Source organism: Eubalaena glacialis, chromosome 2 (assembly GCF_028564815.1).
Source record: "Eubalaena glacialis isolate mEubGla1 chromosome 2, mEubGla1.1.hap2.+ XY, whole genome shotgun sequence".
NCBI classification, from domain to species: Eukaryota; Metazoa; Chordata; class Mammalia; order Artiodactyla; family Balaenidae; genus Eubalaena; species Eubalaena glacialis.
Genome location: NC_083717.1, coordinates 6,732,557 through 6,748,150, shown reverse-complemented (window position 1 = coordinate 6,748,150; position 15,594 = coordinate 6,732,557). Strand labels below are relative to the sequence as shown.

The 15,594-nt window shown below is 38.9% G+C and overlaps 1 protein-coding gene across 4 annotated transcripts in view; it reads right to left on the bottom strand.

The window, feature by feature from the left end:
• Positions 1-15,594, bottom strand: part of MINDY3 (MINDY lysine 48 deubiquitinase 3) — a 92,344-nt gene that overhangs the window by 42,342 nt on the left and 34,408 nt on the right. For all 4 annotated transcript variants that reach the window (XM_061181561.1, XM_061181562.1, XM_061181563.1 and 1 more), the window contains 2 exons: positions 11,845-11,915; positions 6,660-6,740 (listed from right to left, as the gene is read on the bottom strand). In XM_061181561.1, the coding sequence (XP_061037544.1) occupies positions 6,660-6,740; positions 11,845-11,915 (152 nt within the window). The remainder of the gene's footprint in view (positions 1-6,659; positions 6,741-11,844; positions 11,916-15,594) is intronic.

Here is a 15,594-nt window from a genome sequence, read left to right as displayed (position 1 = left end):
TCTCCATTATATTTCCAAGATTTTGGATCATCTTTACTATCATTACTCTGAATTCTTTTTCAGGTAGACTGCTTATTTCCTCTTCATTTGTTTGGTCCGGTGGGTTTTTACCTTGCTCCTTCATCTGCTGTGTGTTTCTCTACCTTCTCATTTTGCTTAACTTACTGTGTTTAGGGTCTCCTTTTCGCAGGTTCGTAGTTCCCATTGTTTTTGGTGTCTGCCCCCAGTGGGTAAGGTTGGTTCAGTGGGTTGTGTAGGCTTCCTGGTGGAGGGTACTGGTGCCCGTGTTCTGGTGGATGAGGCTGGACCTTGTCTTTCTGGTGGGCAGGACCACGTCCAGTGGTGTGTTTTGAGGTGTCTGTGAACTTAGTATGATCTTAGGCAGCCTCTGTGCTAATGGGTGGGCTTGTGTTCCTGTCTTGCTAGTTGTTTGGCATAGGGTGCCCAGCACTGTAGCTTGCTGGTCGTTGAATGGAGCTGGGTCTTAGCGTTGAGATGGAGATCTCTGGGAGAGCTTTTGCCGTTTGATGTTACGTGGAGCCGGGAGGTCACTGGTGGACCAATGTCCTGAACTCGGCTCTCCCACCTCAGAGCCACAGGCCTGACACCCGGCCGGAGCATGAAGACCCTGTCAGCCACACGGCAGGGATCAGCTCCACGGACCGCGGGGGCCTTCAGGGGCACCCAGGCACCAGGGGCGGACCATCCTCCCACAGCAGCCTCCAGGGTAGGGCCCGTGTCAGACCACCGGGATATACTGAATTCTTGTGATCGAAGACAACTTGGCACACTTAAGTCCCCTTTTCCCCCTTTATCAAGTACCAGCATGCTTATATCACAATGTGAAATAAATCTTCAGTGTTTTCTGCTAATTTATTTCTTTAACAGCAATCTATAGAGCACGAACACTGTGCCTGACACTGTTCTTGGTGTTAGGAAACAGAAACAAAACAGACCAAAATCCTGCTGTCATAAAGCTTACTAGTGAGACAGGTAATACATAAAATAAGTAAGATATATAGTATGTGCCTAGTATCCAGGATTTATTAAAATCTTACATTTCAATAAAAAGACAAACAACCCAATTCAAAAATAGACAAGGGACCTGAATAGACAATTCTCCAAAGAAGATATACAAATGGCCAAAAAGCACATAAAAAGATGACCAACATCATCAGTCATGAGGAAAATGTAAATCAAACCACAATGACCACTTAGCTGCAACTAAGAGTCCACATGCCGCAACTAAGAAGTCTACATGCTGCAAATAAGAGCCCGCAGGCCGCAACCAACACCCAGTGCAGCCAAAATAAATAAATATGTAAATATTTTTTTTAAAAAATCTATTTTTGAGGGAATTCCCTGGTGGTGCAATGGTCGGGACTCCGCACTTTCACTGCCAATGGTGTGGGCTCAATCCCTGGACAGGGAACCAAAATCCTGCAAGCTGCGTGGTGCAGCACGGCACCCCCCCCCCAAAAAAATCTATTTTCGAGAATGAGTGCGAGAGAGAATGTTAATGAAAAGGGGGAAAGGATGGAGTTGAGCTTTTAGAAAAGGTGGCCAGAGAAGGCCTCACTAAGGAGGTGACACTTGAATGCTGACCTGAAGGTAGGAAGGAATCCTTTATACAGACATCTGATGCAAGATCCTAAAGGGAAGAGCAGGGGCAGAGGGCTTGCCTCACTTTTGAGGCAGAGGAAAGGCCACCGTGGCCAAGCAAGACAGGAGGGGAGAGTAGTAGGAAATGAGATTAGAGGGCAACAGGGAATCTGATTAGCGGAGGAAGGGCCTAGGGGGTCATTCTAAGGACTTTGGCTTTTACTTTTAGTGAAAAGGGAGCCAATGACGTGAAGTGACTTACATTTTAATGGGCTCATTTTAGTCCTGAATTGAGAAGCTACTACAGACCCATGAAGGGCAACAGCATGGTCTAGTCATCAGTTAGGAAGCTACAGCAATGATGGAGGAAAGAGAATTCTCCAATTTGTCTTTCAATTCTTTCAGTAAGTTTTCAGTTTCTCTTTCGTCCTTCAAATGTTCTGTCCTCATGGCCTCCATGGTTTCATGGATATAATAACTTCTCTTATGGTTTTTGGTTTTCTGAAGTTTTGTTTTGATGCCTTCACTGTCTCTAATCTTTTCGGTTCCTTTTTCCTTATTTGCTCTTATTTCTGTTTTTCTTTTTCTTTTTTTTGGCCAAGCCACTTGGTTTGTGGGATCTTAGTTCCCCAACCAGGGACTGAACCCGTGCCCCCTGCAGTAAGAGCACGGGGTTCTAACCACTGGACCACCAGGGAAGTCCCTGATTTCTGTTTTTCACGTTAGCATTCCTCAAATGTCTGATGATCCTTGGTGGTCTGCTAATATGTGGAAAAACTAAAAAGCACTGTCTGTTTGGGCAGGACTTGGAAACCTCACTGTGGGATTATTTGGTTGGGCCGTTTCACTGCAGTATCTTGACCTGGTCAATTTGGCCAAAGAAAAATAAATTGCTTTAATCATGAGTGGGTACATTCAACAAGTGCAAAGCTGCTGAGATCTAATCATTAAAAACACACATCTCATGAGGCTTCTCACCCATCATCTATCTGAGCCAATCTATCACCAAGTCCTGTCAGCTTAACTGAGGTATAAATCTCTCAAATTTATATACAGTTGATCCTTGAACAATGCAGGGGTTAGGGGCGCTGACCCTCAGCACCATTGAAAACTCACATTTAACTTATAATCGGTCCTATGCATCCATGGTTCCTCTGTATCTGTGGTTCCGCATCCACGGATTCAACCACCTGGGGATCCAACCAACTGGGAATTGTGTAGGATTTACTATGGAAAAATAATCCGTGTGTAAGTGGACCCGCTCAGTTCAAACCTGGTGTTGTTCAAGGGTCAGTTGTACTTCTATCCATCTCTATCATCATTCCCCTGGACCAAACTACACTCTTTGCTCACCAGGAAGACTACCGGAGTCTTGTTCACCTACTCCTAGGATATCCTTCAGTGTGTCTTCCACAATTGGCCAGAGTGATCTTTACAAAATGCATTTTTAGTCCTGTTCCCTTCCTTCATATCTCCCCCCCAAACTACTCCCACCGATTTTTAAAGTCTAGTGGCGGTCCTTACTCTTAGAAGAGAGTCGCACGGGCTGCCTACCTTTGCAGCCTCCTCCTGCCCCCTGCCCCGCCCCGCCCCCAGTTCTCAAGCGCTCCCGCTCTTCTCTCAGTTGTTCACACCACAGTCCTTTCTTCTACGGCTGTTTGCTTGCTCCAACTGTTTCTTTAGGTGGGAATGCTCTTTTTTCCCTCTCCCTGTAGTTTCATCTTACTGATGCCTCAGGGCTCATTTTCAACATCAATTCCTCAAGGAGACGTTCCTAATCTTCCTTAAAGCTTTATAGACCTGTGTTTTGTTAGCATCCATCACAGCTGTAATTTTATAAGTGTGACTCTTTGATTAATGCCTCCTCCATTAAAATGCACACTTCCATAAAAACAGGTGCCTAATCCTTTCCCTTACCATGTATTCACAGCACCCTGCATAATGCCAGGCGCGTATTATACGCCCTGTAAATATCTGACAAGTGGGTATATCGTGAAGGAAGAGAACTGCAGCTATTACCACCGCCAGCGTGTAAGTCACATGAAGAAGGTGATTGCTTTTCAAAGGCATCTTACAATGCCAAATTACAGACTGCCTTGAAAACTGTGACCTTAAAACATGCTTTTTTACTTCATCATAATCAGTACAAAGAAATCAGCACACAAAATACATTTCCAGACAAACAAACACACCAGTTTTATAGAAAAAGATATAAACATTCACATTAAGGTCTGGGGCAGGTGGGGGGCCGGGAACAAAACTCTGTTGTTCATTTCAGGCCAAGAACATAAAGTGAACCTACCTACCAGAAACAAAGAAACCAAAAATCAAACAGAATAACAAAAACAAAGCCACAGCCAAAATTACTTGTGCAAATACATAAATATCCAAGAAAGAGTGACCAAATAATGGATCTTGTTGTAACATAAAGAAAAGCAAAATTTACAGTATTTTCTATATGGTAAAAACTATATAAATACTGCTTCATTTAAAAAAATTTAAAATTGGACCTAGTAAATGCTATCAAGTATCATCAATGTTATTTACCATTTACGTGTTCTTCCAGCTTTAGAATACTTTATTTCAAAGGGAAAAATTCTTTACCTGTAACTCTATAAAGATAACATGTTCAAGCAATCCAAATTCAATTGTGCTAAAATTCACGGAAAAGGAAGTACCCGTGCTTTTAAGAAGCTTCAGAGTGAGTCATGAGGAAATATTTTTAGAAGATATAAATGTCACTGGAACCCAACTGTAGAAAATTCGTGCAAAGGCTTTATTCATTAAACTAATGAGTTCTCTACACTATGTGCCAGTCTATATACCAGATGGGGAAAACACAAAGGTAAGTATCAAAACAATCAGTACAAAATTTAAGAGTTCTAAAAGAGAGAGAAGGTATTTGAAATACCTGGTTTTTATGATTTATAACAGGAGAAGGACCTGAAATCTTAACGTAAGCTTTTCTATAATCACTTTATGTGTGTGTGCACTTTCCTATCAGGATTATTAGTAGCTTCAAGGATGCAAATACATGAAGACAGATTTAAAAACCTCGACTGACGTCCACGGTGTACGCTGAGTGTGTTTTGTCAGGTCCACAACTGGTGTGGCAGGGTTTTTAAAGTTTTTCTATGTACTTCATGGCTCAATTCCACTTTTCAATGCAGTGGCTGAGGCCTACGGATAAGAAGATGAATGAGAGAGTCCCTGCCCCACACAAGGCTCACTGCTGACCACGGGCCACGCAAAGAAAGGTGCGGGAAGTAGCAACGGTGCATCATGTGATAAATGCAACAGCACAATGGACCCACTGCTATGGGAACAACAAAGAATACCAGGACAGGTAGGTAAGGAGTGTGTACTCCATAGAAAGGCGGGTATCATTCACTCCCATGACTCTCTCAACATACCTAACATTTCGATGTTTGAAAACAAAATGTCTGCATATTTACATAGCGCAAGTGACACTGTTCCTTCTATTAACCTCCCGTGAAACCTCTTCTGCTGTTTTGACAACAAAATCATTTCTTAAATATCAATCATAAAATTTAAGGTTTAAAATATTTTTATCTTACTATCTTTTATATTTGACACATATAGTTTGATAGAATTTATTAGTTTTCCTAATGTTAAAGAATAGGGTTGGTGATAAAAATAATAATTGGCTTGAAAATACATTTCTGTATGTGAATTGGAATTGATTTCCTTTTCTGGAAATTTATAACACTTGACACTAAAATGAGTCAAATGATGAAATCCTCAGGCAGGAATTAGTTGTTTAGGTTCTGTAGTTTACATTTGCTTTTAACTTCTTCCTCTCTACTTCAGGAGGAAAATATATAGCAAAAGCTGTCAGACGAAATGTAACCAATCAGTACGGTCTGTACTCTTACAGTTGTATTTTATAGCTTTCCCTGTTTAAGGAAAGGTAAGTATGTATCTTTCACTAAATCCACTAGCTGGACGTTTGCCAGCACAATAAAAGTGAATACAGTAATAAATAATGAAATAGATCCACAAAACTTAGCACTGTCAGTTCAGTCTTTGGTACAATTTATACAATTCATACTTCTTACAGACACAAATAAAGTACTTTAACAAGTACAAGCTGAAAAAGCACATTGAGTAATCAGGAAAGTGCAACAGAATTAAGAAACGTCAAAAATATAATTATATATTTTCTTCCTTTAGTCCAACATCTAGCAACTCTACATAGGCATATCAGAAATGTTTAGTAAATGTAGAATAATGAAAACGGCAATGATGATGATGACAACAGCTAAGATTTACTGGGCATTTAACTTGTACTAGGTACTGCTAATTGTTTAATATTTAAGCCTGACAACAGTCCTAAGAGCAAGGCACTATTATTAAACCCTAATTTAAAGACATGGGAGAAGAGGTTGAGCCATGTTAGGAAGTGGCATGGTTGGGATTCTAACTTCAAGGCTCTTAACCACTCGACTGTGGAAAAAGAAATATTATAAAGGCTGGGATTTAGCAACAGTTTTGTTGCAAGAATTTTATAACAAACATATTCAAATGTATTTAATCTATTTCAATACTGTAATATTGTATATACTAAAACTGTAGGAAATATTCCATCCTGAAAGAGCAACTGACTTCTATACCACTGAACTATTAATAGATTTTAAAATGCTTTTTCCTAGATGTTATAACTAAAACTATTTTATAGCACGTAAGTTAGATTTTTATCCTCTCTACAGAAGAGTAACCCAAAACATTTAATTTCAATTATTTTCACCATAACACAAGTGATTTCTGAAAAAAATCAAAAGCCAAAGTTCTAAAGTTGGAAAAGATAAAGAAATTATAACTAAATCATGACTGATTTTACTGAAATGATTCCAAAACCAAAGCAGTACAACAGTACGTCCTTTAGTATTAATTTTTTAGATTTTGAAACAATCCACTTCACAGTGGGAATACACTGAAGTCTGTACAAAGATCCAAACTAAACATGGACTTATATTACTTGTTTGCCTGATGTCATACTTACAAAAAAAAAAATAAAAATCCTGCTATAAGCATACCTTGGCAAAAAATACGGTGAGGTGAGTTTCACTGCCAACAATCCAAATTGGGAATTTTGGAGATTTCAAGTAAGAACCAACCTAGAACAAATGTAGCAAAATAAATAAACAAATGAAAATTTTATACTGCCTGTTAAATATCTGCCAACGAATATTTGAAGCATAACTGAAGTGTCTAATTCATATTTAAAGGGAATAATGAATTGTGCCAGAATGCCTTACCCATAATGGTCAAATGCTAAGTGTAAAAATGAATGTTATAAAGACTGTCAGGGCTAAGTTTGTACTGCACCTTTCCACTAGAAGAATAATACAGATTTAACACAGCTAAAAAGAATTAGTTTAGCTCTAAGAATCATTCTCAGGTTTCACTAAAGATCCTAGATAAAATGACCACTTCTAGAATTTCAGCTTAGTATCTCAAACCCAAAAACTATAAACTTGACAACAATTACTTTATCAGGAAAATAATTATAAATTAACAAGTGAGTAGATATATGAATAAATAAGGGGAAAAACCTTAAGAACATTCTGTCTTCAAAGAACCTGGGGCAACACAGTAATCTCTCTAAAGCAAAACACACACTCCCAAACATTTAAGAATATAAAAGAATCCTGTCATTTGATTCTTCATGGTAGCAAGTAAATTCAAAGTTTTACAGTATTAAGTCTCTTTAAAATACGTAAGAAGTTATATTTTATAGCCTGCCTTAGAGGTTATATATTTAATATAAAAAGGACAGTACCCCAAATTTGAGAGTATCATTTTTTTGTGCGTGACAGAGGAAAAAAAAGCTTAAAATTCAACAGACTTGTGAAACCTGACCATGTTCACATTAACCATCCACACTCTCAGATGGACAAAGACTGACTGAAAAACAACTAACCTTACCAATCACATTTGCTGACTTTTCTTTTCTCACACAGACTCCCTAGAACGGGAAAATTCCAAGTGGCTGCCCGCAGAGGTCAGGGCCAACTATTCGCCCCTAAGCAGCCAAAAGCCCTGCCTGCTATCATGAGGAGGGAAGTGGGAAAGAGGCAGGTACTCTTTTGTATTCGGGGATCGTAAAGCTAGTATCTTTGACCTATGATGGGAGGGATGAGCGCTGTGCTAACGGCAGTGGTGACCCAGCAGAGGAGGAAGGATGGTTTGCGGACAACAGAAAAGTGTTAGCAGCAAAAGGACAAAGACACAGGAAAAGCTCTGGGCACAGTTCAGAGTGAAGGGATTTTAGAGGTGTTCAGTGCAAGGCCTTCCACTTTACATAAGGAAGCTGCGAACTCCGCAGGACCTGTGCTTGGCCTGAATTCAGACAACTAACTAGTACAGAGCTGGGGTTAAAGCTCAGGTTGTATAACTCCTCATGTGGCAGCTTTCTATTACATCACGCTGCCTCCTGTGGTGAAAAGTTTAGGTGCTGTTTAACTTCTCTTTTCGAAAAAGTGTGTGTGTATATATATGTGTGTGAGTTTAAGTTAGAAGTAAAATATGAGGATAAAATTACAAACAGTGGGATCAAAGGGTAAATGAGTGCTGAGCTCACGAAGTGTTTGTAATAAGGAAAATAAATAAAAGGCAGCATAAATGGAGCAACCACTTTGGAAAACAGCTAGACAGTTCCTCCAAAAGCTACGTACATAATTACCATATGACCAAGTAATTTCATTCCTGGGTATACACTCAAGACAAATAAAAACATGCTCACAAAAGACTTATACATTAATGTTCATAGCAGTATTATCCATAATAGCCAAAAATCAGAAACAAGCCAAATGTCCATCAACTGATAAATAGAAAAATGAAACTGATATAAACGGATATATCATACAATAGAATATTATTTGGTCATACAAAGGAATGAAGTACTAATACATGTTAAAACATGAATGAACACTGAGAACATTATGCTAAGTGAAAGAAGCCAGACACTAAAGGCCACATACTGTAGGATTCCATTTAAATGAAATGTCCAAAACAGGCAAAACTGCAGAGACAGAAAGTTGCCAGGGGCTGGGGAGGAAGGAGGAGGTGACAGCTAAAGGGTTTAGAGCAGCGGTGCCCAACCTTTCTGGCACCAGGGAGCGGTTACGTGGAAGACAGTTTTTCCATGGACCGGGGCGGCAGGGGAGTGGGGGAACGGGGTGGGCGGTGGCTCTGGCGGTAATGCGAGTGATGGGGAGCAGCGGGGAGCCGCAGATGAAGCCTCGCTCGCTCGCTCGTCCGCCCGCCGCTTACTTCCTGCCGTGCGGCCTGGAGGTTGGGGACCCCTGGTTTACAGGATCTTTTTGGAGCGAGGAAAACATACTGAAATTAGATAGTGGTCATGATGGCACAGCCCTATGAATATACGAAAAACCACTCAATAACACACTTTAAAATGGTGAATTTTATGCATGAGTTATATAGGAGTTTTTTAAAAGGTGCACAGCCAAAAGCACTCAGTCACCTTTTATCTCGCGCGCGCACGCATACAGGGGCAGGAGAGGGAAAGAGAGAGAGAGAGAGACCTAGAGAGCCCGTGAGAGAGAGTGTTTCATTTGTCTTAGTGAACATATATGATCAAAATGATATGAAAATGTTAATTTCAATTCTAAAGGCCAATTTGCTACACTATCAAAGAACAGGGAGATGTTCAGATTCACAAAACTAATTACAAACACAATTATTCCCTTAACGCCATTTCTCTAAATGTTTGATGATAAGTGAACGTATATATATTTTCAGAAGGATATCTACAGTTATATACAGATGAGCACCAGAGTGTAAGAGAGAGTGTTTTTTTGTTTTTGTTTTGTTTCTTTAATGCTGTCTTAACTCAGCTTTGAGGCCCTGACTGGGGGCTGGTCAATTCCCTTAAAAAAGACAGCTCATAAGTCCAAACCCCAGCCACCTCCCAACACGTCTCCCCACCCCAGGCCACTCTGCATGGCCCTAATCGCTCTGGAGCCAGGCCCCAGACAACAAGGGACAACTCCCAAGCCCAGAGCTCACCCAAACTATTCAAACCAGCCAGGTCACAGGGAGCCCAGGCAACCCAGCTAACTCCATCCCAATTTCCACACGTAAGCTGCTCCCTAGGGCTGCAGCTGTTGCCTTGTCCCCAGGTATAATTCTCTTCTTGGCCCTGCCTGGTAGCATTCTCTTGTTTGGAGCTGTAGGTCACAGAGTTCTGCCTTTCATCTATCTGAGTATCAGCGTGCTGTATTCCACCATTAAAAATATCTTTAAACCTAGAAAACACCATAGTTACTCCTAGAACACTACAGCAGTAACACTAGGTTGGCACTAGAGCAATAATACTGGAGTAACAGGAGAATATACAGCAGCTAATGACTTCCCACTAAGATCTTGGGGATAAAACAGACATTCCTCTGTTCTGTCTAACAGTTAAAGAAAAGCAAATGCACATATTTAGAAAATTACAATTCTGGTGAAATTGTCTGCTCATTCATTCAACAAATATTGACTGACCATCTAATATGTACCCAGAAAGACAATGTGCCTGCCTTCAAAGAGTTTATATGCCATTAGGGACAACAGAAAAACAAATTCAAGATTAGAAAAAGATAACTAAATCAATAAAAAAGATCACTGCAAAGTGATTATTCTTATGAAATAATGTGAAAAAGAGTCACTGAGGGAATGGTCCAGGAAAGGGTCTTCGAGGCACAGTCTGAAGTAGAGTCTGAAGGAGAGAGTGAGCCATCCATTTAAGAGCTGGAGTATTCCAGGCAGATATGAAGGAAGTACGAAGGCTCATCAGGCAGGAAAGGGCCTGGCGTGTATGAAAAACTGAAAGGAGACCAGCGTGGCTGGAGCACAGCAATGGAGAGAGTGCAACGCAACTCTGCAAGGACAGACAGAATCCAGACCATCAGGGCCTTAAGGCCACAGGGTGAAGATTTCAAAATATACCGTCTTCACACCCTATCTGCCTGCAAATCACACACCACACACTTTTTAGAAAACAGCTTCACTGATGTATCTTTGACATACAAAAATTGTATGTATTTAAGGTGCACAACTTGATACTTTGATATATGTATACACCGTAAAAAGATAACCACAATCAAGCTAAGTAACAAATCCATCGTCTCTATGTGGTTACCATTTTTTAATGTGCACACACACTTTTAGGAATATGAACGTCTGTGGGTGTGTTGGGGAGGAGGAGACGCAGTTTGATTCTCTGGTCGCTAGGCTGCCTCAGAATAGCTTTAACTTGTGTAATTAAAGTCACTGAAAATATAAGAGTTGCTACTGTCTGACAGTACAATTACTATTAATGAATAAGGGCAGGATGACACCTATTTGATTATCATATCCGTGTCACCCCTGTCCAAGTGTTGTCATGAAAGAGGAATGCTGTCTGGTAAAAAAGAAAGGGAGGGGAGGAAGGGAAGGAAGGAAGAAAGGAAAAAAGAAAGAAAGGCACTGTTATTGTTACTAAAATAATCACCACCAGAACCACTGCTATGGAACCACCATTCTAAAATGGAAAAGAATATGAGATCTACTTCTTTCTTTCCCCAAAATCAGAACATCTTATTAAGCGCAAATCATTAACGATTTAAACTCCATTTAAAACTATTTGGAATATCCAATAGTTATTTCAGTTTGTGCAGGAAAGCTATGAAATATATATCAAAAAACGAGAGTTTCATGGCAGTTCCTAATTCTAGCACATGTGTTAAAGAGTTTAATGCTGTGAAATGCTTGGATTTTGTTTTTTAGTGCGAAATCAGTTTTCAGATGAAAAAGACAAGTTAGAATTTCAGGCATTTAGCAAATTCTTTTTCTTTGCCTGATAAAGTATTATCAGTTGTTTCAGCGAAGCATACTGTTAGTGAGGAACAAACACGGCATTCCTTCCCCTCAGTTTACCCAAAACTATATTTATATTCGATAATGGATATCTGTTTTTATAAATTATTTCATGCTGGGTTCTGCCCCCGACCCTCAAAAAGGAACAAGCCTCAAAAAATATGGAGACTCAGCATGATCAGCCAGCTTAACTCCATCCTTGATAAACCTGTCAGTTCAGGAAGGGAGGTCAGAAAAGAACTGAGAGTGCACACTGTCAGTAGTAAGCTAAAATATGTTGTCACAGGAGAAAAATGCTCTCTGCAACAGTGGACATGTGAATAAAAACCATTCAAAGTACCTTAAAAATCAACTTACCTTACAGTATCTCAACGCTTCCATTAGTGTTAAGAATCCTACAGCTGCTTGTTCATGTATACCAAGAAGTTCTGCAACAAAAAAGTTAGCATTGCATTAGCATATAAATCTGAAAAGCACTTCAATGTAAATATATATGTACATATATATATATTCTACACCAGAACTTTTTCTTTTACCCAAAACTTTAAAGCCCAGCATATATTTATTAAGAGTTCACATCAAGTCATCATGACAGTACTACTCATTATAAAATACCATTAAATCAGGTAGTGGGTAATGTGATCCTTCAGATGCACATTAAATATATTTATAAAACTTTATATTCAACGTTAACTTTTGATGGACATTTGATACCATTCCTCTCTTCTATAAACAAACACAAGCAGCATGCTTAAGACTGGGGAAATAAAGATGAACAGAACACAGTAACTGCTTTACAAAGGCTAAGAGCTTATCAAAGGAGACAGATGAAAAACCCTGTGCTCTCTGCTTACATGAACACACACATCTTACAGTAGTATTAAAGCATCTGCTTACTGTGTTAGGGAAGGTGTACACAAGTGGTAACATCTGAGTTGAATCTTGTAGCATATGTAGGAATTTTCCAGGCCAAGAAGAGGATAAGAAGAAAATTCAAAGCAGAAGAAATGGCAAAGAAGTATGATAAATCAATGTATCTTCCTTGAAACCTTCCTTAAAGGTTTCTAGCCTGGGGAACCTAATAAATGGTGATTAACTAAGAGAAAGAATTAAGAAGAAGTAGGTTCTAAAGTGGCGTGAAGAGAGAACATGAGTTTGGTTTTAGACAAGCTAGGATTGAGGCGCCATTAGGACTTCTAGCTAGAGAACCGCTATAATAGTAATTTGGGTCCACACATATTTCTAAAAAGCATGTTTTTTTCCAGTTAAAAATTATGTCCACTGTAAACACAATGTATATATAACTCTACATCCTTTTTACCATCTGGTTATATATCATCCATTTTCCTATTAGGATATTATGTTTTTCTTATCAATTAATGTAATAATATCAACTTATTTGCTTTTGTTGTAAATATTTTACTGTGTATCCTGAAGTGCAACATCCAGATGGTGTAAACCAAGAACTTGTTGTTTAAGCTTTAAGATTTGTAAATTCAAAATTAATAGAAGGCACGTATATATATAGTTTGCATTTTTTCACAAACTTCTTACAGGCAGAGAAGACATAGCAATAGTTCCCAAATTTTGGGTTCGATCCTTAGGGATGCCTAAGTCCCTTTTAGAGACTACATGAAACCGAAATGATTTACATGAAAAGACGTTAATTGTCTTTTTCACTCTTACTCTCTTGTGAGTGTATAGTGGGGTTTTCCAGAGGCTAACTGATACGTTATTTCCCAACAGACTGAATCTATAAACAGATATGAGAATCCAGCTGTCTGCTAATAAAACTAGACATTAAAGGGACTGGCAAAATTTTAAAACAATGTCACTCTTCTTACTAAATTTTTTTCTTATTTGGGAAGATAGTTTAATTAAAAATATTTATATTTAAAGTAATTTTAAAATGAATACATCTTTTAAAATTTCTCAGTCTTAATTTTTAACAAAAAACCCAGTGATTATTATTTTCTTATAAACCAAATAAGCGAAAGCTTTTTGGGATCCTCACTATATTTAATAGTGTAAAGGTCATGAGACCAAAACAATCTGAGAATCGTTGAATTATAGCATTCAAAGGAAAAAGAGGAAGTGAGGGTGAGCAGCCCAAATAGGCAGAGATGGTACTCCACAGCCTTTCAAATTGTTTCCTCCTCTTCCTTCCGAAATGTAAACAGCACTAAATATTTTCAAGTTCAAAGAATACATGTTAAGAAACATTTTCACACTTTAATTTCTAAAATCAGTTACCACCACCTAGTGTTACAACTTGATACTACATCATCTATTTCCTTAGAATTTTAAACAAATGTCTAGAATAGTATATTTATAATAATATCATGCTACTAAATATAGCAAATTAGCTGTTCATAATTCTTGAATAATGAATTGTTCAGATTAGGTCAGTAATCACATGTTTAGGTATGTTGTTTGAATGGTAGCATTTTTAAAATGTGTTAACTCCTATTTCCTTAAACAGGACATGTACTTATAACTTTTATCTTCTTTTGATGGCTAAAGTGCATCATTAAGAATATTTATTATTGTACAAAGTTGTAATTATAGTGAGGATATACTATCCTCATATTAAAACTTACAGAATTTAGTTATAAGAGACTTAATAAGTCTCAAAGAAGTCCGCTTACATTTGCAGAAAATTCTAATCATCATGTCATTACATTTCAGAATTTTCTAACTTCGTTTTCTTAGCCTAGCATTTAAGACTAATCATGGTGAGTGTCTATCAACCCTTCTGTTCAGTCAGTGACACTGTACCTAAATGCAGAGTTTTATATTCCTGAGTTTGCTTTTTTATACCCTTCTCCTCCATTCCCAACTACCACTTCTCACTACTGTCAGGGTGTCTACAGAAGTCCTTCTTGGGCCTTTCAAACTTGACGCTGACTTGGAAAGCAGATAACTGCACTACATTTACTTAACAAACATGCTCTGGGTGCCAAGTATGGAAAAGAACAACGCTAAGCACAGTGTAGGAATACAAAGGTACCACTGGGAATATGAAGACGAAGAAGCAAAGAGCCTCTCTGCAAACCAGGTATCTGATGAGGGGTTAATATCCACAATATATAAGGAACTCCTACAACTCAGCTGCAAAAGACCAAATCACCCAGAAAACAAAACAAGACGCCAAAACAAAAAAATCTGGGCAAAGGACTTAGACATTTCCCTAAAGAATACACAAAATGGCCAACGGTATATGGAAAGATGCTGAACATCACTGATCGTCAGAGAGGTGCAAACTGAAACCACAATGTTAGGCTAAGCATTCTCAAGAACACAAAAGATAAATGCTGGGGAGGGTGTGTAGAATCTGAATCCTTGTACACTGTTGGTGGGGATCTAAAATGGAAAACAGGATCGAGGTTCCTCAAAAAATTAAAAATAGAACCACCATATGATCCAACAGTTCCACTTTGGTGTATTTAGTCCAAAAGAATGAAATCAGGATCTCAAAGAGATATCTGCATTCCCATGCTCACTGCAGCGCTGTTCACAATAGTGGAGAAACTGAAACAACCTAAATGTCTAGCAACAAATAAATGGATAAAGCAACTGTGCAATATCCATACAATGGAATATTATTCAGGCTTACAAAAGAAGGAAATCTTATTATATGTGCACATGTATGAACCTCGAGGACCTTATGCTAAGTGACATATGCCAGTCACAGAAGGAGAAATACTACATGATTCCACTTAGACGAGGTTTCTAAAATAGTCAAACTCATAGAAGTCGAGAGTACAATGGTGGTTGCCAGGAGCTGGGAGGAGGAGGAGAGAGGCAGCTGCTATTCCACAGACAAAGTTTCAGTTACGTAAGATGAATAAGTCGTAAAGATCTGCTACACAATCTTGTACCTATAGTTAATACCATACTTAAAAATTCGTTACAGGATAGATCTCATGTTAAATGTTCTTACTACAGTTAAAAAAATTCAACCCCCCCCCCCCCCACCAAAAAAACCAAAGTAGAATGTGGTAAGTGCCATGAAGGCAAAGTGCTCAGAAGCAGGATGGATGACCTGCAGCTGTGGGAATCAGGAAGTGCCCCGGGGAAGGGAGGGCCCATGAAGTGCGAGCTGAA